Below are 26187 nucleotides of genomic sequence, written 5' to 3'. Positions count from 1 at the left end.
AGAGTTACTGCAGGTTTCAACAAGTCAAATGTAAGACTTTTTAAGACCTTTATGAATTAAATTTAAGACCTACACTACCAGTCAAGAGTTTGGGGTCTCTTAGAAATCTCCATTCCAGACAGAACAGCAGCTGAGATCAGTTGCATTGCTGTTTTTTTAACCATGGCAGCAGTTTTCAGATTACATTATGTGCTTTCATAATTGCAAAAGGCTTCTCCAATGTTTTCCCAGTTAGCCTTTTAAAATGATATCAGATTAGTGAACAGAATGAGCCTTTTGGGACATTGGATGAATGGTTGCTTATAATGGGCAATGTAGATATTGCAGTAGAGATCAGCCACACACAGAAAACTGCTGCCCTGATTTAAAAAAAAAAAAAAAAAAACACAATGCAACTGATCTCAGCTGGTATTCTGTCTGGAATGGAGATTTCTAAGAGACCCCAAACTTTTGACTGGTAGCGTATATCACGATGGATGTCTGGAAAAGAAACTCATTCACCCAAATTGGAATTTTATGATATTAAATTTGAACTATTATGCAGTACCACAAAATAAAAGTCCTATTCTAATGGCCAAACATTCTATCCATAGAAGTAGGTTTTAGTAGTTCTATTAAATGGACTATTTCATTTTAATAAAACTTTGAAAAGTGTACAAATCCAACTAAGCCTTGAATGCAACCGTATGTTGAAACTTGCACATTTTGATGCCTTAATAACAGACTAGATCTAGATTATTTCTAGCCGACTTGTTTTTTACGGTGCATTAACTTGTGTGGTCCTTCGGGTCCTTGTGACCCAAAGGACAAAACAAGGGTTAATACAGCACCTTAGTGCTTGTTTGTACAACATTTTGGCCAGCTTAAACTGTGTTTAAATGTGCTCTAGAAACACATTTTCTTACTTACTTTACAAGAGACAGGGTTTAGAGAGCAATTCTCACCAAAATAAACGGAAGTACATAACCCTTGTGTTGTCCTTTGGGTCCCGGTGACCCGAAGGACAACACAAGGGTTAACTGTATTTAATTTAATTATTTGATGTATTCATGTGCTTGTACGTTTGTCTAATGTTCTGATTTCTATATTTTCTCAGTCTGTCTGTTCGGTTTGTTTTTTGCAAGTTACAAATGACCGAGATAAACTAAACTAAAAAGGCATTTAATGTCATTATTTCATGTGTTAATGTGCTTGTATATTTGTCTAATGTTCCGATTTATGTATCGGCTCGGCCTGCTGTACTGTACGTAGCTAAAACAAATTATGTATAAGCCCGTTTTAGGTGGTCCACAACAACATTATGATAAAAGCTCCGGCTAGTTAGCATAACGGCTAGTTAGCATAACGGCTAGCTAAACACGCATTAAACACCTGAATTAACAACATATATGTTAGACGATTAGCTTGATAACATCAGAGCATATATATTAAACACTACCAGAAAAATAAACCCTCTGATATTTTGGTGTTTAAAGGTTTAATCTAGAAACATACTCACCGCTTTGTACTCGTACTGTAAGCTACGCGCAGTAACATCCGCCATGGTGCCTGTTCTTTTTCTTAGCTTTTAACTTTTAATACACTTTTTAACTAAATGCGACTAAAAACATCCACAGAGTTGACCTCACTCTGTCCTTTTAGGGAGACGCTTCAAACATCGGCGCAGGTTTTAGATTTGTAAGCATGGGACTGTTGTCCAGTATGTCCGAGTTTCTCTCAGTAATGCGTCTCTCATACGTTTCAAAAAGTGCTAACGGCTAACACACGCGAGCACACACACACAACAAGCCGCTGGTTTCCGCTTCCGGTGTCAAAGGTAACACAGAGCGGGAAAACAAACAGCGCCCCCTGCAGGATGTGTTTATGAGTTGTCATTTTGTGGAGTATTTATTTTAATGTTTTTTTAATGTTTCTTTAATATTTTTTTCTTTCTTTATTCAACGTTTTCTAAGTTTATATATATATATATATATATATATATATATATATATATATATATATATATATATATATAAAAAAAAAATGCGGATTTGTGATTGTTGCGGGCAAAAATCCTTGATTATGTGGCACATTTGCACAAAATGCAATAGAATTTGTGGGATATTTATTCAATTTTATGCAATGAAATTGCAGGAACTTGCAAAAATTGCGGTTTGATGAAAAAGAGAAAAAATGATAAGTAATTTAACTTAAAAAAGTCTTAATTTTCATTCATAAAAGGTCTCAAAAAGTCTTGAATTTCATTCATTAAAGGTCTCAAAAAGTCTTAAATTTCATTCATAAAATGTCTTAAAAAAGTCTTAAATTTCATTCATAAAAGGTCTTATCTCTCCTGTTGTCCTCCAGCTGGGGCGTGCCCAGGTCACGTGACCTAGAGCTCAGGTCACATGACCGAGAGCTCAGGTCACATGACCTGGTGAGTATATATATATATATATATATATATATATATATATATATATATATATATATATATATATATATATGTCATGAGTATAGGTAGGAACGAAAACTGACCGGTAGATCGAGTCAAACTCGACCCGTTTTTCAAAGTTTCTACACAAAAATGTGTTTCTTTTGTTCAAATTATATATATACCAGTCCTTCCAGAAAAATGCGGAGTTTTTATGGAATTTTATGCAATGAAATTGCAGGAACTTGCAAAAATTGCGGTTTGATGAAAAAGAGAAAAAAAAGTGATTTGATGATATAATTACGTCACTTCATAACCTTCCCATTTCAACAGGGGTTAAATTGCTGCTCTTGTGTGAAGTAAACACAAAATGTTTCAGCTTTCTGCTAAGATATATTATGGGACTTTTTTTGCAACCAAAATGCGGGGATTATGAAATCATGCAAGCCCGCGCATATCTTGCGCGGAAATCTGCAATTTATGAGGCGAAAGTGCTGTGTTTTTGCGGCCTCCGCATAAATATGCGGACTTTGGCTGATTATGCATTGAATTATGTGATTGCATAATCGTGTTTATATATATATATATATATATGTATATATATATTATCCCTTAAACCAACTTATTACCACAAGTTTTACAATTATTTTTTCAAAATTCATGGTCAATAAACCTCATTTATATGATTTTATACCTAATGTTTTAGTTAAAAAGCAGAAATTATGAAATATTTAGACAATTAAGTTAAAATCCGAGGAAGACTTTTGTCAGAATTCTTCAAACAGAAGTATGAAATGTTTGAGCCCTGAAGATGTAACGTTGAACCAACTGAGACAGAAGCATAAGATATATTAGAATTTATCAATCAGCCAGTACATTATACAGCTTATACAAGGTGTAAGACGATGGAAGTTTAATATTACAGAAATAAACACGGAGTTGCTGTGGCTTAGTTGGTGAAAGTGCCTGTCTAGTAAACAGGAGATCCTGGGTTCAAATCCCAGCAGCACCTTGTTGTTGCAGAGATTACCCCTCTTTGCATTCCATCTACACATTTACCCTATCCCCATGCTACACAGTATGGTACAATTATGCTACCCTGGTAGCAAATGGAAAAAGTTCACATCAAGGACTGTTGAGGCTGTTCTTTAACATGTTACAATCTTGAACCACAACGTAAAATTCTAGAACTTCAACCTGACAATGTAATGCAACATTTTACAATTCTAGAACTGTACTTAACACTCTAGAACAGCAATTTAACATTCTAGAACTGTAACATAACATTCTAGAATTGTAACGTTACACTCTTGAACCGCATGTTTCAATTCTACAGCCTCTTCCTGACATTCTAATACTGCAACTTCAAATTCTAGAACTGTTATTAAAATTCTAGAAGTGCAATCGCTCTGGAATTATTTTGCAAAGTCTCAGAACAGACCCCCTTTTCCCGGTCGGATTCCTAAGATTCTGGAAGGGCTAGAAAGACAGAAGAACTCTTTACAAAGGACTAACTGTCGGCTAACGAGCTACAGCTACGACGAGACGATGGGTCCAAAGTTAGCAAAGCAACTAAAATATGCGCAAAAGTAGTTGGGCGAAGGTGTTTTTAAAAGAGGGGATCTCTGATTTCAGGACAAGGTTAGTGCGGTGTTACAACACCTGACTGACCAGTTAACTAACATGGAGGGAAATATCCACAATAGCTTATCATTGCTCTTGGGGACTTTAACACTGCAAACCTCAGCAAAATCTTAGAATGTATCAATCAGCCAGTACATTGTACAGATTATACAAGGTGTAAGACAATGGAAGGTTTAATATTACAGAACAATGGAGTCCCCCACTGGAGCCCCATGCAGGACTCCACTCAAGGTCTCCAAGAAGGCCGAATACTCCGAACTCCTGTTTGGTGCATATGCACAAACAACAGTCAGAGTTTTCCCCCCCACAACCCGCAGGCGTAGGGAAGCGACCCTCTCGTCCACCGGGTAAACTCCAACGTGGCGGGCGCCAGCCGGGGCTTGTGAGTATCCCCACACCCGCCCGGCGCCTCACACCCTGGGCAACTCCGGAGAAGAAAAGAGTCCAACCCCTATCCAGGAGTACCGAGACTGTGCGCAGAGGTAAGACCCACCAGATCTAACCGGTAGCGCTCCACCTCCCGCACCAGTTCCGGCTCCTTCCCCCACAGAGAGGTGACGTTCCACGTCCCCAGAGCCAGCGTCTGCCGCCCGGGTCTGGTCCGTCGAGGCCCCTGACCTTCACTGCCACCCGTGTGGCAGCGCACCCGACCCCAGCGGTTCCTCCCACAGGTGGTGGGCCCATGGGATGGAGAGGGAGTTGCCACGTAGCTTCTTCGGGCTGTGCCCGACCGGGCTCCGTGGTAAACCCGGCCACCAGGGCCACCGAGCCCGCCATCTGGGACTGGCTCCAGACGGGGGCCCCGGGCTTCCTCCGGGCAGGGTCACTCCACCGCTACCTCGTTGGCTCATACGGTTTTTGAACGATTCTTTGTCTGGCCCCTCACCTGAGACCACTTTGCCTTGGGAGACCCTACCAGGAGCACACAGCTCCAGACAACATAGCCCTCAGGTTCACAGAGACACACAAACCTCTCCACCACGATAAGGTGATGGTTCCCGGAGAGGTTTTAATGTCTCAACATCATCGTGTATTTATTTTTAAAAGCTCTGTCTTTGAGTGCTGCAAAATACACTACATAAATAAAATACATTACTATTATTCTTATTATTATAATATATATATATATATATATATATATATATATATATATGTATATGTTTTTATGTGTCCGTGTGTGTGCGTATGTGTGTGTGTGTGTTTGTGTGTCCGTGTGTGTGTGCATTTGTGTGTTTGTGTCCATGTGTGTATACGTGTTTGTGTGTGTGTGTCCATGTGTGCGTTTGTGCGTGTGTGTCCGTGTGTGTGTGTCCATGTGTGTATACGTGTTCGTGTGTCCGTGTGTATGTGTGTGTGTTTGTGCGTGTGTGCATGTGTCCATGTGTGTATACGTGTTTGTGTGTGTACACGTGTTTGTGTGTGTATGTGCATGTGTGTCCATGTGTGTTTGTGCGTGTATGTGTGTCCATGTGTGTATACGTGTTTGGGCGTGTATGTGCATGTGTGTGTGTGTGTCCATGTGTGTATACATGCGTGTGTAAAATAAAATGTATTATTATTAATATTATAACAGACCAGAGTTTACTTCTGTTTTCTCTGATTGTCAAGACAACCATTAATAACAGCCTAAAGTCTTGTTCAGTATTGTTCTCTGTGTGATTTCCATTTAGTTTTCCCTTTTGTCGTCACAGTCACGTAATAGTTCATACCTCCACGTGAGCTCCCTGCAGCCTCCATATCCTGGTTGTCCTGAAAAACAGGATGTCTATAACCTTATTATACATAACAGGGCTAAGGATATATGTCTATAACCTTATTATACATCACAGGGCTAAGGATATATGTCTATAACCTTATTATACATAACAGGGCTAAGGATATATGTCTATAACCTTATTATACATAACAGGGCTAAGGATATATGTCTATAACCTTATTATACATAACAGGGCTAAGGATATATGTCTATAACCTTATTATACATAACAGGGCTAAGGATATATGTCTATAACCTTATTATACATAACAGGGCTAAGGATATATGTCTATAACCTTATTATACATAACAGGGCTAAGGATATATGTCTATAACCTTATTATACATCACAGGGCTAAGGATATATGTCTATAACCTTATTATACATAACAGGGCTAAGGATATATGTCTATAACCTTATTATACATAACAGGGCTAAGGATATATGTCTATAACCTTATTATACATAACAGGGCTAAGGATATATGTCTATAACCTTATTATACATCACAGGGCTAAGGATATATGTCTATAACCTTATTATACATCACAGGGCTAAGGATATATGTCTATAACCTTATTATACATAACAGGGCTAAGGATATATGTCTATAACCTTATTATACATCACAGGGCTAAGGATATATGTCTATAACCTTATTATACATCACAGGGCTAAGGATATATGTCTATAACCTTATTATACATCACAGGGCTAAGGATATATGTCTATAACCTTATTATACATAACAGGGCTAAGGATATAGGTCTATAACCTTATTATACATCACAGGGCTAAGGATATATGTCTATAACCTTATTATACATAACAGGGATAAGGATATAGGTCTATAACCTTATTATACATAACAGGGCTAAGGATATATGTCTATAACCTTATTATACATCACAGGGCTAAGGATATATGTCTATAACCTTATTATACATAACAGGGCTAAGGATATAGGTCTATAACCTTATTATACATCACAGGGCTAAGGATATATGTCTATAACCTTATTATACATAACAGGGCTAAGGATATATGTCTATAACCTTATTATACATCACAGGGCTAAGGATATATGTCTATAACCTTATTATACATAACAGGGCTAAGGATATAGGTCTATAACCTTATTATACATCACAGGGCTAAGGATATATGTCTATAACCTTATTATACATAACAGGGCTAAGGATATATGTCTATAACCTTATTATACATAACAGGGCTAAGGATATATGTCTATAACCTTATTATACATAACAGGGATAAGGATATAGGTCTATAACCTTATTATACATAACAGGGCTAAGGATATATGTCTATAACCTTATTATACATCACAGGGCTAAGGATATATGTCTATAACCTTATTATACATAACAGGGATAAGGATATATGTCTATAACCTTATTATACATAACAGGGCTAAGGATATATGTCTATAACCTTATTATACATCACAGGGCTAAGGATATATGTCTATAACCTTATTATACATAACAGGGCTAAGGATATATGTCTATAACCTTATTATACATCACAGGGCTAAGGATATATGTCTATAACCTTATTATACATAACAGGGCTAAGGATATAGGTCTATAACCTTATTATACATCACAGGGCTAAGGATATAGAAGCATTCTTACACATGGAGAACAGCGAGCCAAAGATTGCTGTACAGTGAACTTATTCTAAAAATGATCCTTTGCTTGTGTGTGTGTGTAAAAAATGTCAATGAAAGTAGTGAACTATTCATTTAAGTGTATTTTTTAAGGACTACTAGCCAGTCAGAAGCAGAGTATGAGGGCTCTGACAGTACCTAGGTTACAAGGTTTGTGTGTGTGTGTGCGTGCATTTGTGCATGCATTTGTAGGTGTGTGTGTGTGTGTGTGCGTTTGTGCGCACGTGGAAGTAACTATTACTAATACGATTGAGGAAAGCTGTGAGAAGTCACCACACAACGACGAGGCTCGGTAATGTCTCTCTGTACAGTTTTATTTACATGATACTATTCTGTCGTAATGCTGGATAGCAAGATTATATGTAATACATAAATATCAACACAGTTTGTTGTTTTTTCATGTTTTTTTTGTACAAATTTGCATACAACTAAGAATCAGGGGAGAAACTCAAACGGATACATACAGTTGTCTTTTAAAAATGAAAAACCATCCTTACAGGGAAATTAAAAAAAGGAGGGATTAACACAACTCATAAACAAAGGTCAGGCAGCCATGGAAACACACACACACACACACACACGAGAAGTTACATCTAACACACACACACAGCTGTTAGACAGATGAGAAGTTACATCTAAATCTTGGTATCTATTATTTTTCCATAAATCTAATGCTGGCATGCTCCTGTAATTTTGTAAACATGTGTTGCTAACACACACACTCTCCTCTAACACACACACTCTCTCTCTCCTCTAAACACACACACACACACACACACACACACACACACACACACACACACACACACACACACACACACACACACACACACACACACACACACACACACACACACACACACACACACACACACACACACACACACACACACACACACACACACACACACACACACACACACACACACACACACACACACACACACTAATTAAAACATAACAGATAATTGTCTCTCAGCAAATAAAATGTCTGAAACCCTCCAAGTTCAGTGGTGCCAAATATTTAGAACGCAGATGAAAAGTAACTCGTGCATTTATCCCCATTCACTCATGCCCCGAAAATATTGTTGTTTAGAAAGGTTGTGTCTTTTTCAACTTGTTTTTCCCATGTTTTGGTGTCTAAGTGACTGATGTGAACAATTATCTTTACCACTGGTCCAGTGTTGAGCGAGAACGCTGTAACCAGCAGCTGTGAACCGGGCTGTAATGTAACCCTACAGGACAGATGTTCAGCATCAGTCAGAGTCCACTAAAAGTTCTGTTGTTGCCGCTGACAGACTCAGATTATTATTCTAAATGTCTGACAACATTATGTAAAGGATCCCTACAGAGATAGACCTTTTAGTTAAAGAGTAAGATCCTTTTAGTTTAACATGAAACAGCCCCAAAATCACCATCACCAAACTCCAGACTCCATGTAAATAATCAGGACTTTTAGCGTGTATAGGGCCAGCATATCTCCACCAGACTCCATGTAAATAATCAGGACTTTTAGCGTGTATAGAGCCAGCATATCTCCACATGTAAATGGGTGAATTAAGGGTTTATTTCAACCAAACCAGAGTGGTGATTGTTGGAACAGTGGAAAGATGAACCAAGACGGCTTTTCGTAGTTTTATTTAGTTTCTGTCCACTTCTTTAACTAAAAAGGTCTATCTCTGTAGGGATCCATCCCATAATGTTGTCAGACACTTAGAATAATAATCTGAGTCTGTCAGCAACAACAACAGAACTTTTAGTTGACGCTGACTGACGGTTAACGTCACATTGGAGCTCGTCTCTTGTTCCCATCTGTCACGTAGACACAACAACCTTAACGAAATAGGGCCAGGTTGAAAAACAAACCCTAAAATCAGTCCTGCACCAGGCGTCCCAGACCAGTTTGGGGGTGGGGGGGGGGGGGAGGGAACTCCTTATATCAGTCTAAACAGCCTCATCATCACAATCAAACCGGTCAAAGTCAACACAGACATGCTGCTCAGATGGTCACTGAGGCTGAAGATCAAAGAGGATCCATTGCTCCGTCGGGGGTGGGGGGAGACAGGGGAGACAGCGAGGCTTAACACAGCAGCTGTGAGGTAGGTAAAGCTAGGAAAAGACAGACAAAAGTGACAAAGCCCCTTGTGCACGGTTGGGGGTTGGGGGACAGTTGTAGGCTTCTCCTAAAAACGTTGACCGAACGCGGAGCCAGAAGAACTAAAAAAAAAAGGAGCTCAAAACGTGGATCGAGGGACCGAGCGGTGTCGCCTGACACGGGACGGGGTCTTAAGTAACATGGCTGTCACGGTTTGGCACAAAATGGCGCCTGGTTTGGGGGCGAGAGTTAGCTTGGGCTGCTCTTTGTAAAGACAATACATAATCTTAGATTTAAAAAAAAAAAAAAAAAAAAAAAGAGAACAGCGGAAAAAGTCACACCACAGAAAATAGGATAAAATAAAACTAACGAATTAATCAAAAACAGGAGAAAAGTGATCATTCATGCATCTCCCTCAGACTCTTCTCTTCTTCTTCTTTTTTCGGTCCGTCATTTCTCTTGAAGTTGTTATTTTTGTAAAATCAAGTCCTTTCCATCCTCACGTAGCCAGCGTTCATCTCAAAAAGGCTCACACTCGTTCTCCAGTCTCTGGGACAGTGAGAGGTGTGGTCATGGATTGTTCTGGTAGGATCTATATTCTCTGGATCGTTCTGTTCTGGTAGGATCTATATTCTCTGGATCGTTCTGTTCTGGTAGGATCTATATTCTCTGGATTCTCTGGATCGTTCTGTTCTGGTAGGATCTATATTCTCTGGATCGTTCTGTTCTGGTAGGATCTATATTCTCTGGATCGTTCTGGTAGGATCTATATTCTCTGGATCGTTCTGTTCTGGTAGGATCTATATTCTCTGGATCTTGTCGGCCACCACCACGGGGTTCTCCTTGCGGATCTTGGCGGCCGCCTCGGCCTTGTAGTCGTAGGGACAGTTGTGCTTGTCGGAGTACCGGTGGATGCCACAGAACAGGTTGCCACAGCGACAGTCGAAACCTGGAGGCACAAAGGGAGTCAGGGGTCAGATCTGGAACAGGACGAGTGGAAACACTAACACTGTTCACACACACAAACACAGACACACACAGACACACACACAGACATAGAGAGAGAGAGACACACACACACACACACACACACACACACACACACACACACACACACACACACACACACACACACACACACACACAGAGAGAGAGACACACACACACATAAAGAGAGACACAGAGAGAGAAAGACACACACACACAGAGAGAGAGAGACACACACACACACACACAGAGAGAGAGAGAGAGAGACACACACACACACACACACACACACACACACACACACAGAGAGACACACACAGAGACACACATAGAGAGAGAGACACACACACACACACAGAGACACACACACACACACACACACAGAGAGAGAGACATACACACATAAAGAGAGAGACAGAGAGAGAGAAAGAGACACACAGAGAGAGAGAGAAAGACACACACACACACACACAGAGAGAGACACACACAGAGAGACACACACACACACACACACACACACACACACACAGAGAGAGAGACACATACACACATAAGGAGAGAGACACAGAGAGAGAAAGACACACAGAGAGAGAGAGACACACACACACACACACACACACAGAGAGAGAGAGAAAAGACACACACACACACACAGAGAGAGAGAGAGACACATACACACATAAGAGAGACAGAGAGAGAAAGAGACACACACACACACACACACAGAGAGACACACACACACAGACACAGAGAGAGAAAGAGACACACACACAGAGAGAAAGAGACACACACACACACACACACACACAGACACACATAGAGAGAGACACACACACAGACACACACACACACACACACACACAGAGAGAGACACACACACACATAAAGAGAGAGACAGAGAGAGAGAAAGAGACACAGAGAGAGAGAGAGAGAAAGACACACACACACAGAGACACACAGAGAGAGAAAGACACACAGAGACACACAGAGAGAAAGACACACACACACACACGGAGAAAGACACATGGAGAAAGACACACAGAGAGAGAAAGACACACACACACACACAGAAAGACACACACACAGAGAGACACACACACACACACACACACACAGACACAGAGAGAGAAAAAGACACACACACAGAGAGAGAAAGAGACACACACACAGAGAGAGAAACACACACACACACACACACACACACACACAGAGACACACATAGACAGAGACACACACACACACACACACACACACACACACACACACACACACACACACACACACACACAGAGACACACACACACACACACAGAGAGACACACACACACACACACACACACACACACAGAGAGACACACACACACACACACACACACACACACACACACACACACACACACACACACACACACACACACACACACACACACACACACACACACAAAGACACACATAAACACACACACACACACACACACACACACACACACACACACACACACACACACACACACACACACACACACACACACACACACACACACACACACGTTGCCGTGCTCACCTGTAAGTCCGACCCGTTTGCGGCACATGAAGCATCGGTTCTTCTTGGGTTTGGGGGGGTCTCCCTTCCCTTCGTCAGCGCTGGACGAGGCTACAGGAGAAGGGCTACACGCAGCAGGCTGGTTTACTACTACACAAGAGAGAGACACAGAGAAGAAGACTCATTAAAACATGCTCAAATCGGCCATTTCCTCAGCTCTCATTTGCAGCAAAGTTTAGGAGTTTTGTTCACAGGTCTATGAGGCTCCATCTTTGGACACACCTTCTCATTCAATGAGTTTCCTTTTTATTTTCATGACTATTTACATTGTAGATTCTCACTGAAGGCATCAAAACTATGAATGAACACATATGGAATTATGTACTTAACAAAAAAGTGTGAAATAACTGAAAACATGTCTTATATTTTAGATTCTTCAAAGTAGCCACCCTTTGCTTTTTTATTAATAAGGGAAATAATTCCACTAATGAACCCTGACAAAGCACACCTGTGAAGGTAAAACCATTTCAGGTGACTACCTCATGAAGCTCATTGAGAGAACACCAAGGGTTTGCAGAGTTATCAAAAAAAGCAAAGGGTGGCTACTTTGAAGAATCTAAAATATAAGACATGTTTTCAGTTATTTCACACTTTTTTGTTAAGTACATAATTCCACATGTGTTCATTCATAGTTTTGATGCCTTCAGTGAGAATCTACAATGTAAATAGTCATGAAAATAAAAGGAAACGCATTGAATGAGAAGGTGTGTCCAAAACTTTTGGCCTGTACTGTACTTTGCATTTTTAAGCAGCGTTTTGAAACAAAAAACGATCTCCGTCCACACAAGAGTGTCAGCTCCAGTAGCACAACTTATCTCTGTCCATATTAATACGTCTGACATCACAGATCACATGACCGTTGAGACACACTGGGCATGTGCGTGTGCTAGGGCTGCGTATAGGCTAGAATCTGGTGATACGATACGTATCACGATACATGGGTCACACTGTTAGGCACTGCTAGACACTGTTAGGCACTGTTGTTAGGCACTGCTAGACACTGTTGTTAGGCATTGCTAGACACTGTTAGGCACTGCTAGACACTGTTGTTAGGCACAGCTAGACACTGTTGTTAGGCACAGCTAGACACTGTTGTTAGGCACTGCTAGACACTGTTGTTAGGCACTGCTAGACACTGTTGTTAGGCACTGCTAGACACTGTTGTTAGGCACTGCTAGACACTGTTGTTAGGCACTGCTAGACACTGTTGTTAGGCACTGCTAGACACTGTTGTTAGGCACTGCTAGACACTGTTGTTAGGCACTGCTAGACACTGTTGTTAGGCACTGGTAGACACTGTTGTTAGGCACTGGTAGACACTGTTGTTAGGCACTGGTAGACACTGTTGTTAGGCACTGCTAGACACTGTTGTTAGGCACTGCTAGACACTGTTGTTAGGCACTGCTAGACACTGTTGTTAGGCACTGCTAGACACTGTTGTTAGGCACTGCTAGACACTGTTGTTAAGCACAGCTAGACACTGTTGTTAAGCACAGCTAGACACTGTTGTTAGGCACAGCTAGACACTGTTGTTAGGCACAGCTAGACACTGTTGTTAGGCACTGCTAGACACTGTTGTTAGGCACTGCTAGACACTGTTGTTAGGCACTGCTAGACACTGTTGTTAGGCACTGTTGTTAGGCACTGCTAGACACTGTTGTTAGGCACTGCTAGACACTGCTGTTAGGCACTGTTGTTAGGCACTGCTAGACACTGTTGTTAGGCACTGCTAGACACTGTTGTTAGGCACTGTTGTTAGGCACTGCTAGACACTGTTGTTAGGCACTGCTAGACACTGTTGTTAGGCACTGCTAGACACTGTTGTTAGGCACTGCTAGGAAAGGACACTAGTGGTGCGTCTCAGCATAGCCATCTAGCAGTAGAGGGTTTAAACACAACATAAACTTGAACCACTGTCTTACATAAATATTTTTGAACGTTATAAAAAATAAATAAATAAATGGATATAGTATTGCAAAATAAAATATTGCGATACTCAAGTGTATCAACTTTTTCTTACACCCCTAGTGCGTGCCGGTGTGAACAGGAAAAAGATTGTCTGACGTTACTCTGCGGTTGGAAATCACAGATGTAGAAGTTTAAAAATACAGGAAATACTTTGGAGAAAGAGCAACAACGGTGAAAAGTGAGAGCAGAGACTGTTACTGAGAGGTCTGTAAGCTACCTAACCGATAAGACTGACTGGGCTTTCTCTAGGGAATGACTTTTTTCTGAAACTCAGAATTCTTCCAAAATATAGCACCTTATTTTTCTCAAAATAGTCATGACTGATGAGACCCAATCAGGAGGCAAACGCTGGCGTGCGTCTTCGTTTCCAGATGTCTCCGTTTGTCTCCGTCCAGACTACAAAGCAACACTGGAGTTTACAAACCAAAACTGGGGGCAGCAGTGGTTCCAAATGTTGAAGTTTTCAGTGCTCCAAAATGCAGCAGTAGTGAGGTGTTCTGACCCCTTCTCAAAGTTTTCTACATCAGAAATGTGGGTTTCTTTCAACAAAAGTGCCCAAAAATAACACGGACGGTTCAACGCAGCGCTCTTCGCAATGAAAAACGTCAAAGAATGTTGACTGAAATGACATAAAAGTGACAAAAGCGCCAAAAACATTGAAAAAAAGCGTTGAAAGCCTAGAAAACCGCTGAAAACAGCTTTGAAAAAAAGCGACCAACAAACAAGGCACTAACAATAAAAAAAAAAAAAAAAAAAAAAAAGGGACAAAAAACCTCAAAAATGTTGAGAAAAAGAAAAAAAAAAAGCATCAATAATTTGTCGGAAACATTTGAAAAAAAATTTGATTTTCAGTTTTGACCCGGGAGGACAACATAGAAGTGTAGATGTAGCCTTAGACCTGCAACTGAAATGGTGTTCTTCTGTACCAATCCCCGGTAGTTAGTACGTTCCTTATCTCGACATTTCCAGCTCTTGTTCTTGGCAGAGACACCGTGCCGACTCGGAGAAAGTCTCCCTCTGGCGTAGAGGTATTTTTAAATCCGGTTTATTTTTAGGCCTCCTCTCTTTCTCAGAGGCTGTGAGTTAAACTAACAGCTGGGTTTTAGGAATGCAGCAGCGCTGGTGCTGCCATGTCTGCCTCAAGAAGTCTGTATGGAAGAGTTCTCCTGCGTGTGTCTGCTTGTTTAGATCTGCTAGCCTGCCTGTTACTGCAAGAGTGTGTGTGCCTGTGTCTGTGTGTGTGTGTGTGTGTGTGTGTCTGTGTGTCTGTGTGTGCGTGTTTACCGGGCTCTAAGGGTTCAGGTTTGTCCTCTCTCGAGATGCTCATCTCTGTCATTTGTTGAGTCACAGGAAGAGATCCTTGAACAGTTCTGAATGATTGAATAAAAAGGAAGAAACAGGGATCAGTTAGCTCTCACGTTCACCAATTACTAATTATGTAGACAGAGCACATTCAACCGGAACAAAAATGCCTAAAAGCATGCATGTTTTTACCAAGTCAAATATCCAAATATCAGTTTTAGGCAAACTACATTTCTGTAAGTGAGGCTTTATCATTTTCACAGGATGCAACTTGTGTTATAGTGGAATATGGATGAATCAGAAAGCTAGGCAGCATATTGTTTTGAAAGTGCCTTAGCTTGCTAACACGTTGCTAACATTAGCTAAGAGCTAACGTGTCCTCTGTGGTACACACAGGTTGCTACAATAATCCTTAGACATGCTTAGATCGGATGTTTCTAACTAGCTACAGGCAGTGGTTTTCCTTGCTTTGAGGAAGACTTGGGAGTGTGTATTTGGCGAGGGGTTTAGACATCCTTCCTCAAGAAAATGTTACATTTTTCAATTAAGAAAATGCAATTCCCCCAAACATTGTTAGGTCTCTTTCTTGTTTTTTTGTGCCGTGTGTCTTTGTAGTCGTGTTGCGTCTCTTTGTGGTAGTTTTGGGTCTCTTAGGGTGTTTTCACACATACCTCGTTTGGTCCGGACTTTCGGACTTTTTAGTTTGATCCGAACCAAAATTACAGGTGTGAAACCTCCCCCGGACCGAGGCCCGGATCAAAAGACCAAATTTTGGTCCGATAAAAAGAGGTGGTCTCGGTCCGGACCAAACTGAACCATGGTCCGGTTCGTTTATAGTGTGAAAGCATTTTTTGGATGGTTCGGACTTTTGGACCAAATACAAGAAGCTCTGGCAGGCTCTCCTTGTGTTACAAGACCGGGGAAGCTCCTTTAAGGTGCTTAGTGAGAGAGAGTGACGGTGAATGCGTTCAGAGAAGACAGCTGTCGGCTATCAGAGCAGAGAATACATCAGCAGTTTATTTGTTAAGTGGTAAATGTACAGCGTAGGTTTCAGTTTGTCTCTGAATAAATGCTCCAGAAAGAAAGTTCCCGTGTCTTGCTTCTCAACATCACAACAAAACAAAAAGGGCCGCGGCAGTACAACACAGAGAGAGCACATGAGAGGACGAGGAAGCCCTTCAACAAACCAATCAGTCAGAAGTATCTGGAGACGTAGCTCACGTATGTGATGACGGCAGGACGTAGGTTTGTCACGTATATAGATCTTTAGTGCGCTTGCAAAACTGCAGTGTGAAACCACAACTTACCGGATCAAATGTAGACAATGTAACAAAAACATGAAGCTTGGTCCGGACCTTGGTTTGGACTTTCATGTGTGAAAACGCCCTTATTCACATCATTTTGGACCATTTTTGGTCTTAAATGTTAGAAAAGCTCAAGCAGTAAATATATACAGTACAGGCCAAAAGTTTGGACACACCTTCTCATTCAATGCGTTACCTTTTTATTTTCATGACTATTTACATTGTAGATTCTCACTGAAGGCATCAAAACTATGAATGAACACATATGGAATTATGTACTTAACAAAAGAGTGTGAAATAACTGAAAACATGTCTTATATTTTAGATTCTTCAAAGTAGCCACCCTTTGCTTTTTTTGATAACTCTGCAAACCCTTGGTGTTCTCTCAATGAGCTTCATGAGGTAGTCACCTGAAATGGTTTTACCTTCACAGGTGTGCCTTGTCAGGGTTAATTAGTGGGATTATTTCCCTTATTAATAAAAAAGCAAAGGGTGGCTACTTTGAGGAATCTAAAATATAAGACATGTTTTCAGTTATTTCACACTTTTTTGTTAAGTACATAATTCCATATGTGTTCATTCATAGTTTTGATGCCTTCAGTGAGAATCTACAATGTAAATAGTCATGAAAATAAAAAGGAAACACATTGAATGAGAAGGTGTGTCCAGACTTTTGGCCTGTACTGTAGTCGTGTAGATGGAGCCTCATAGACCTGTGAACAAAACTCCTAAACTTTGCTGCAAATGAGAGCTGAGGAAATGGCCAATTTGTGTGTCCAAACTTTTGGCCTGTACTGTACATAACAATCAAAAAGCTTAAAGACAAAACTGAAAAAAAGCTAAAGAAGTCTGACTACAGTCACTAGATCTAGGGAAAAGTCTTTTAGTGACAGTCATGCAGCTTACTGCACCTAAAACCTTATAATGGCGGTAAAATGCTGGCTACAGGCACTTTATTTAAGCAGTTATAAAATAGAAATAAAAAAATTATATAAAATAAATAATAAAATAATAATATTACGGTGTAAATCCTCCATCATAATAGCAATGCTCCAAGGTCCAAACTAGAGGTGTTGAAATGAATCAAATAATCGATGCTGCATCGATAATCGGCCGGCTCATAATGGATTATTTCTGTTAATAATGTAATGTCGGCCTGACAACATTTCTGTTTACATATTCTGGCATGTTTTGCACATTCAGGAAGTGCCATGTGCTCAGTGCTGTATAGTTTTATGTATCCAAGTTATTTAGTATTAGAGCATTGCAGAATGTTTGGTTTTTGAAGCTATGAGTTAAATCTCCTACATGGCTTTAATAGAAACATGGATTTGACGCATCGTGATGCATCGAGACATTGAATTGAATCGCTGACATGATAATCAAATCGGGAGATTAGTGAAGATTCACACCTGTAGTCCAAACGCGCCTGGCTTTTAAAAGGGAATGGGAGATGATTTCTGATTGGTTTATTGCATGTTACGCCCCAAAACTCACCTATGAATTAATGAAGACACTAGGTATGTCATTTAGACATGAATGCACATTAATAAATGACATCTTGAGGTTTGAAAATCTAGGTTGAGAATTTCTGTTTACTGTTGCCAATCAACCAGGAGTAGGCTATAGGCACGCACCAGGAGTGCCCACAAGCGAGTGCATGTCTGTCTCTTTTGTAGCTAATGTGACGTGGGGTCAGGATCAAACCCAGCCGGTACTGACCTAGACATGCTGGGCGACGAAGCCGGAGAGGTGTCGACCTTGGCTAGACTGGCTTCTAGTCTCTGCATGGCCGAGGCCTCTGAGGTAGGGCTACCAGCCGATCCTGAATCAGACAACACAGAGAACGCCGTTAGACAAAAAACTCAAAAACAGAGCACAATGACATTTAAATACTGGACACAAAAAGTACAAAACGTGTACAATCAAAAGCAGGAAAATACCGAGAAAAACCCCCAAACATGTTTGCATGCACTGTGTTAATGTTGGAATTAAAAATAATAAAATAAAAAGCGTAAACAGTTCTTGAAGAGAGAGCGGCTGTGTAATGATGAATGATCCCGGGCTTTCTCTTTCTCGGTGGCTTTAATCTTTACTGCTTGTAATCATGACGCACACTGTGTGTGTGCGGTGTGTGTTTGTGTGTCAGTGTGTCTGTGTTTTTGTGTGTGTCAGTGTATGTGGGTGTGTGTGTGGTGTGTGTTTGTGTCAGTGTGTTTGTGGTGTGTGTTTGTTTGCGTTTGTGTTTTTGTGTTTGTGTCAGTGTGTGTGTTAGTTAGTTTCAGAGTGTGTTTACTAGTATTAGTTTGAGTTAGTCCGAGTTAGTTTCAGAGTGTGTTTACTAGTATTAGTTTGAGTTAGTCCGAGTTAGTTTCAGAGTGTGTTTACTAGTATTAGTTTGAGTTAGTCCGAGTTAGTTTCAGAGTGTGTTTACTAGTATTAGTTTGAGTTAGTCCGAGTTAGTTTCAGAGTGTGTTTACTAGTATTAGTCCGAGTTAGTTTCAGAGTGTGTTTACTAGTTTTAGTCTGAGTTAGTTTCAGAGTGTGTTTACTAGTTTTAGTCCGAGTTAGTTTCAGAGTGTGTTTAATTCAATTCAATTTATAGTATCAAATCATAACACGAGTTATCTCGAGACACTTTATAGATAGAGTAGGTCTAGACCACACTATAATTTACAAAGACCCAACAATTACTAGTATTAGTTAGTTTTCAGAAAAGCATTCATTGTTATTTTTATTATATCTTTTAACGTGACAATATAGCTTCAAAGTATTTTATCTCGGAAGGTTTTCGGGTTCATTTAGTTTCAGTTTACAACCAATATATTTCACTGCTTATTTGTGTTTAAGTTTACTATAATAAACCCAGCTGTAAATATATAGTTTAAAGGTGCTTTTTAGTTTACAACACAAACTCAGGGCCACCTACCCATGGGGCTGAGGGGGCTGGTGCGGTCACTGCTCTGCTGGCGCGTCAGGTGATCCTTGTAGCACACGGAGCACATGCCGTTGGTTCGGGGGTTACCGTAGAAGCCACAGCCGGTGGCACAAAGCATCGGCGCCGGGCTCTGGTTCGTCTCTTGGGCCATTGCTAACAAAAACGAGAGAAACACGGAGAGAGAATTAAGACTCACACAGCGAGACAGAGAGAAGTTTTCTGCACAAACGCTTGTGAAAGCAGAGTTGCAACTAATGATGATTTTACATGGTGGATTAATCTGTGGATTATTATTATCTGGATGAATGGATTAAGTTGTTTAGGCTCTAAAAATGGTGAAAAATGTGGATCAGTGTTTCCCCAAAAAGCCCCAAGATGATGTCCTCAAATGTCTTATTTTGTTCCACAACTCGAAAGATATTCAGTTTACTGTCACAGAGGAGAGAAGACACTAGAACAATATTCACATTTAAACAAGCCAACATCAGAGAAGTTTTGACTCAAACTGATTAATCGATTATCAAAATACTTGGCCACACACACACACACACACACACACACACACACACACACACACACACACACACACACACACACACACACACACACACACACACACACACACACACACACACACACACACACACACACACACACACACACACACACACACACACACACACACACACACACACACACACACACACACACACACACACACACACACACACACACACACACACACACACACACAGGAAAGGGAAGAAGAAAAGGGAAGGATGGGGAAAAAAAGGGAAAAGGCAAGATGAATGGAAGGCAAGGATGAATAAATAAGGGAAGTAAAGAAAGAAAGAAAGAACATATTCACATTTAACAAGTTGGAATCAGAGAAGATTGACTTGTGTATCTAAATAGTTGTAGATTAAATTAATAGTTGAACACACAGACACATCTTTTTAAAAGTGAATATTTTTCTAGTTTCTTCACTCATCCGTGGCAGTAAACTTAACATATTTTTCTGACATTACATATTTTTAGACCATACAAGACATGCCAGATGAATGAACAATGTAAATAATGGATAGTTGAAGCTCTAATCTGTAACTGTGCCCCTCCCAAAAGTTAATTATAGTTACATATTTGGCATCACTTAAGTTATTTCTTCCTAACAAAAGGGGTGATTGTGTTTTACGTGTCGTCATTGTGCGTCATGATTACGAATGACTCGTCACAATTACCATCACTGCCTCGTCACTCTGGTCCCTTCCTTCACACAGACAGTAAACTTCTGAGCTCTTCCTGTGTGTGTGTGTGTGTGTGTGTGTGTGTGTGTGTCTCTGTGTTTGTGTGTGTGTGTGTGTCTCTGTGTGTGTGTGTGTGTGTGTGTGTGTGTGTCTGTGTATGTGTTTATGTGTGTCTGTGTGTGTGTGTATGTGTGTCTCTGTGTTTGTGTGTGTGTGTGTGTGTGTGTGTGTGTGTGTGTGTGCCTCTGTGTGTCTCTGTGTGTGTGTGTGTCTCTGTTTGTGTGTGTGTGTGTGTCTGTGTGTGTGTGTGTGTGTGTGTGTGTGTGTGTGTGTGTGTGTCTCTGTTTGTGTGTGTGTGTGTGTCTCTGTGTGTGTCTGTGTGTGTGTGTGTGTGTGTGTGTGTGTACGTGTGTAACTGGGCAGAACGTGTAGCCCCGTGACGTCGTTGCCCTGCTGCAATAATACAGCAGGAAGTTGTGTAATGGGAGACGCTGCCTTTGAGGCCACAGATCAAAAACAGCTTGATGAGAACAAACAGACAGAGAGAGAGAGACACAGAGAGATAGAGACACACAAAAAGAGAGACAGAGAGAGAGACAGAGAGAGCGAGAGAGACAGACAGAGAGACAGAGAGATAGAGACACACAAAGAGAGAGACAGAGAGAGAGACAGAGAGAGAGACAGACACAGAGAGAGAGAGAAAGAGACAGAGAGAGAGATAGAGACACACAAAGAGAGAGACCGAGAGAGAGACAGAGAGAGACAGACAGAGAGAGAGACAGACACAGAGAGACAGAGAGAGAGAGAGAGAGAGAGACAGACATAGAGAGAGAGAGAGAGAAAAGAGACAGAGAGAGAGAGACACACAAAGAGAGAGACAGACAGACAGAGACACAGAGAGAGAGACAGAGAGAGAGACAAAGAGAGAGACAGACAGACAGACAGAGAGAGAGAGACAGACCGAGAGAGACAGACCGAGAGAGAGACAGACAGACAGACAGAGAGAGACAGACAGAAAGAGAGACAGACAGACAGAGAGGCACAGACAGACAGACAGAGAGAGAGAGAGACAGGAAGGCCTAGATTAGCTCGGTACGAGCCCGTCCTGCCCCAAAGTCTCTGATCCACCGATACCAGAAAATAAAACCCAGACAACATCTACGAGGCTGCCAAGGCTGATCGGCTCGTTGTGCAACTCTCTGGATTATCGATTGATCAGTTTGAGTCATTGGTTACGAAATAAAAAGTCAAACTCCTCTGAAGTCAGCGTGTTAAATATGAACATTGTTCTAGTGTCTTCTCTCCTGTGGGACAGTACGCTGAACATCCTGGGCTTTTTGGGGAAACACTGATCCACATTTTTTTCACCATTTTCTGACATTTTAGAGACCAAACAAGCCCATTCATGCAGAAAATAATCTTGAGCTGCAGGCCCCCTTTTACCGTGCCCGTCTGTGTGAGGTCTTCGTGAAAGGTTAACATGCTGTTTGTCTGACAGCTGGGGCCCCCCCCCCCGAAACGTGACAGCTGAGTCCGAGACACTCTGTCCAATGTTCCTTTTGTTTGTGTCACACAAACAGCCACGCGTTTTTCTAAGAAAGTGAGGGACATACAGTACAGGCCAAAAGTTTGGACACACCTTCTCATTCAATGCGTTTCCTTTTTATTTTCATGACTATTTACATTGTAGATTCTCACTGAAGGCATCAAAACTATGAATGAACACATATGGAATTATGTACTTAACAAAAAAGTGTGAAATAACTGAAAACATGTCTTATATTTTAGATTCTTCAAAGTAGCCACCCTTTGCTTTTTTTGATAACTCTGCAAACCCTTGGTGTTCTCTCAATGAGCTTCATGAGGTAGTCACCTGAAATGGTTTTACCTTCACAGGTGTGCCTTGTCAGGGTTCATTAGTGGAATTATTCCCTTATTAATCTAAAATATAAGACATGTTTTCAGTTATTTCACACTTTTTTGTTAAGGACATAATTCTATATGTGTTCATTCATAGTTTTGATGCCTTCAGTGAGAATCTACAATGTAAATAGTCATGAAAATAAAAAAGGAAACGCATTGAATGAGAAGGAGTGTCCAAACTTTTGGCCTGTACTGTATGTTTAAAAGCCTACAGTTTAAAAATGTCACGGTCAGCATGATGGACTGGAGTTGAACCGCACGTGAAGAAAAAGATCCTTTGGAGCTGCGCTGTCGTATTACCGCTCAGATTAGTCAGCAGCCGAACACGTGACGCTGAAAGGGGGAGAAGGTCTTTGTGGGATTTTTCAAGGAAACCCTTTTGTTGACAGGGCAGAGATTGCATGCAGGGGGAGATAAAGAGAAGAAGAGGAGGAGGAGGAGGAGGAGAGATTTAATGTCACATGGCAGTGCGTTGGTGAGGACAGGACACCTTGAGTGAACTGAAACGACTGCCAGCCTCTCCAGGAACATTTAGATTAGGGCTGCTCGATTATGGAAAAATATATAATCACGGTTATTTCAGTCAATATTGAAATCACGATAATTTAACATGATTACTCGTTGACTTCAGGAAGGATTATTGAACTTAAAAAAAAAAAATAGCGGAAAAAGTTAAATAAATAAAAAACAAAACATACAACTGTGAAATTTGTTTTTTTGTTTTTTATTTTTTCATTCAGAACTCAAGAGAAAATAAGACTTGCAAAACGGCATGAGCTAAATAATTGTTTTTCTCGATTATTCTGTTTTTGGGATCATTAGGAGCCAAAATCATAATCACGATTACATTTCGATTAATTGCACAGCCCTAGCAGATCGGATATTGGTCCCGATGTTGACAAAAATCACTTTCTCGAAACTAACGTAGGGCTGCGCAGTTAATCGAAATTTAAAATCGGGATTATGATTTCTGCTCCCAATGATCACAAAACCAGAATAATCGAGAGAAACAATTATTTAGCTCATTACGTTTTGCAAGTTAACTCTTATTTTCTCTCGTGTTCTGAATGAAAAAATAAAGTTTCATTAGGACAAGTATTACGGCAAAGTTCACAGTTGTACGCGTTTTTTTTTTTTTTTTTACTGTTGATTTATTTAACTTTTTCACACTGTTTTTTAAGTTCAGTAATTGCAACTAGGGCTGTCCTCGACTAAAGAACTCCTTAGTCGACTAACACTTATAGGATTTAGTCGACTAATCGATTAGTTGATTTAATTGACAGAGCTGTGAGCTTTGAGAGGTGGTTAAGACTAGAAAAGCACAATATAAATGTAGTTAATTAACCATCTGTAAAACTAAGTTTCTCCACAATTAATCCTGCAAAAGCACCACTTTAAATCTCGTGTTTACTTGGAAATGAGTAATTAAGCATGAATAAGCATAAAAAATGACTAATCGACTAAAGAAATCTTAGTCGACTAAGACCAAAACAACCAATTAGTCGACTAATCGACTAAGAGCTGGCAGCCCTAATTGCAACATCTTTCCAGAAGTCAACGTGCAATCGTGTTAAATTATCGTGATTTCAATATTGACCGAAATAATCGTGATTGTATTTTTTTTTTTTCATAATCGAGCAGCCCTATGTCTTGGTAGGAACAAAAGTTTACATCATATGTTTCCCCCAGGATCAGCCAGCGCGAAGGACGTCTATATTCCGATTGGCTGCTTGCCGCTGAACCGCGTCATAGCTCATTACCATAAAGTTGACCTACTTTCAACTTTCTGATTGGTGCTCTGGTCAATCAAAATGTCCCAAAAAAACATTCCTTGCAGCTGAGAGAAGCTTCCATTGAAAATTAATGGACTTCCAGTAACTTTAGAAGCTCAAGTGGGCGGCTGTGCGTACGTACAGTAAGGTGCATTTAGTACAGGGTTACCGATCCGATATTAAGATGGGATTTCGGTCCCGATATTTACAACAAAAAAAAAAAAAAAAAAAAACACTGGATCGGGGATCAGAAAAATGAACAGATCCACGGGCCAGTTGTGTTAGTTTTTACCCCCTCTGTCGAGTTGAGTGTACGAATAAATAAGAATTCAATACATTACATCTCGGTTATTTACGGTGCGTTCTTTTTGTCCGCCGAAGTTGATCTACGGAGTTACGAACCGGAAGTTGCAAAAAGTGTGTGTGTGTGTGTGTGTGTGTGTGTGTGTGTGTGTGTGTGTGTGTGTGTGTGTGTGTGTGTGTGTATGTATGTATGTATGTATGTATGTATGTATGTATGTATGTATGTATGTATGTATGTATGTATGTATGTATGTATGTACATGTATGTATGTATGTATGTATGTACACATACATACATACATACATACATACATATATAGTATAAATAATTTGGATGTTTAACAATCTTTGTTGCACACTGCACAGTGACTTTTCACTTAGAGAAAGGGTTTGCCTTTGCAATTTTGTTTATGTTGATGCACTTTAATTAAATAAATATATATTTTTAAAATATATTTACAATTCGCAGTTATTTTGTTTTAAATGGAAGGGGGGGAAATCAAATCGAATATCTAGTTTTTTATAATAAATAAAAAAAAAAAAAAACTCAAGATTTTTTTAGGGAAACAAATCGCCCAGCTCTAGTAGAAATGCCCAAAAATAATCTTAAAAAAAAAAAAAAGTGAGTGTCAGGAAAAAGTGACAAAACATGGGAAAAGCTTTTTGAAAAAACGTCAAAAAAGTGCAGAAAAATATTGCCAGAAACTTCGCAAAATATGACAAAAGTGTCGAAAAAAAACGACCAAAACGTTGGATTTTTTTAAAACATTTTGACCCAGAAAAACTAAAAGTTGCTGCCGGTCGACAGGGAAGACAACAGGGAGGGTTATATGAATAATGTTCTAGTGTCTTCTCTCCTCTGGGACAGGACACTGGATGTCTCGGAGCTGGGGACAAAACGAGACATTTGAGGACCTCATCTTGTCTCAGATTATCAAAAACAGTTTTTGCGATTAATTTAATCCTTGCTCTACTTTTAATTAGAGCTGGGCAATATATTGATATTATAACGATATCGTGATATGAGAATAGGTATTGTCTAAGATTTTGGATATCGTGATATGGCATAAGTGTCTTTTCCTGGTTTTAAAGGCTGCATTACAGTAAAGTGAGGTCATTTTCTGAACTTACCAGACTGCTGTAACTGTTCTATTATTCACCTTTACCCACTTAGTCATTATATCCACATTACTGATGACTATTTATGTAAAATCTCATTGTGTAAATACTTTGTGAAAGCA

At 40.2% G+C, this 26187-nt stretch overlaps 2 protein-coding genes and 1 non-coding gene across 6 annotated transcripts in view; 1 reads left to right on the top strand and 2 right to left on the bottom strand.

The window, feature by feature from the left end:
- Window positions 1-1810, bottom strand: part of snrnp200 (small nuclear ribonucleoprotein 200 (U5)) — a 92001-nt gene extending 90191 nt beyond the window's left edge. Inside the window, exon 1 of the mRNA XM_028579270.1 lies at window positions 1499-1810. Within this exon, the coding sequence (XP_028435071.1) occupies window positions 1499-1543 (45 nt within the window). The 5' untranslated portion in view covers window positions 1544-1810. The remainder of the gene's footprint in view (window positions 1-1498) is intronic.
- A 1541-nt stretch (window positions 1811-3351) lies between these two features.
- Window positions 3352-3425, top strand: trnat-agu (transfer RNA threonine (anticodon AGU)). Its single transcript has one exon. It is a non-coding gene; the product is annotated as a tRNA-Thr (tRNA).
- Window positions 3426-9663: 6238 nt separating this feature from the next.
- Window positions 9664-26187, bottom strand: part of zfand5a (zinc finger, AN1-type domain 5a) — an 18894-nt gene continuing 2370 nt past the window's right edge. For 3 of the 4 annotated variants that reach the window (XM_028579275.1, XM_028579271.1, XM_028579273.1), the window contains exons 2-6: window positions 19696-19857; window positions 18489-18591; window positions 15445-15530; window positions 12154-12282; window positions 10394-10551 (exon numbers count right to left, since the gene is read on the bottom strand). In XM_028579275.1, the coding sequence (XP_028435076.1) occupies window positions 10403-10551; window positions 12154-12282; window positions 15445-15530; window positions 18489-18591; window positions 19696-19855 (627 nt within the window). In that variant the 5' untranslated portion in view covers window positions 19856-19857 and the 3' untranslated portion in view covers window positions 10394-10402. Of the gene's footprint in view, window positions 10340-10393; window positions 10552-12153; window positions 12283-15444; window positions 15531-18488; window positions 18592-19695; window positions 19858-26187 lie in introns of those variants that run through there. The other variant, XM_028579272.1, reaches the window with a different exon arrangement.

Source organism: Perca flavescens, chromosome 5 (assembly GCF_004354835.1).
Source record: "Perca flavescens isolate YP-PL-M2 chromosome 5, PFLA_1.0, whole genome shotgun sequence".
NCBI classification, from domain to species: Eukaryota; Metazoa; Chordata; class Actinopteri; order Perciformes; family Percidae; genus Perca; species Perca flavescens.
Note: the sequence above shows the minus strand (reverse complement) of the source record. Positions and strands in the feature narration are given on the sequence as shown.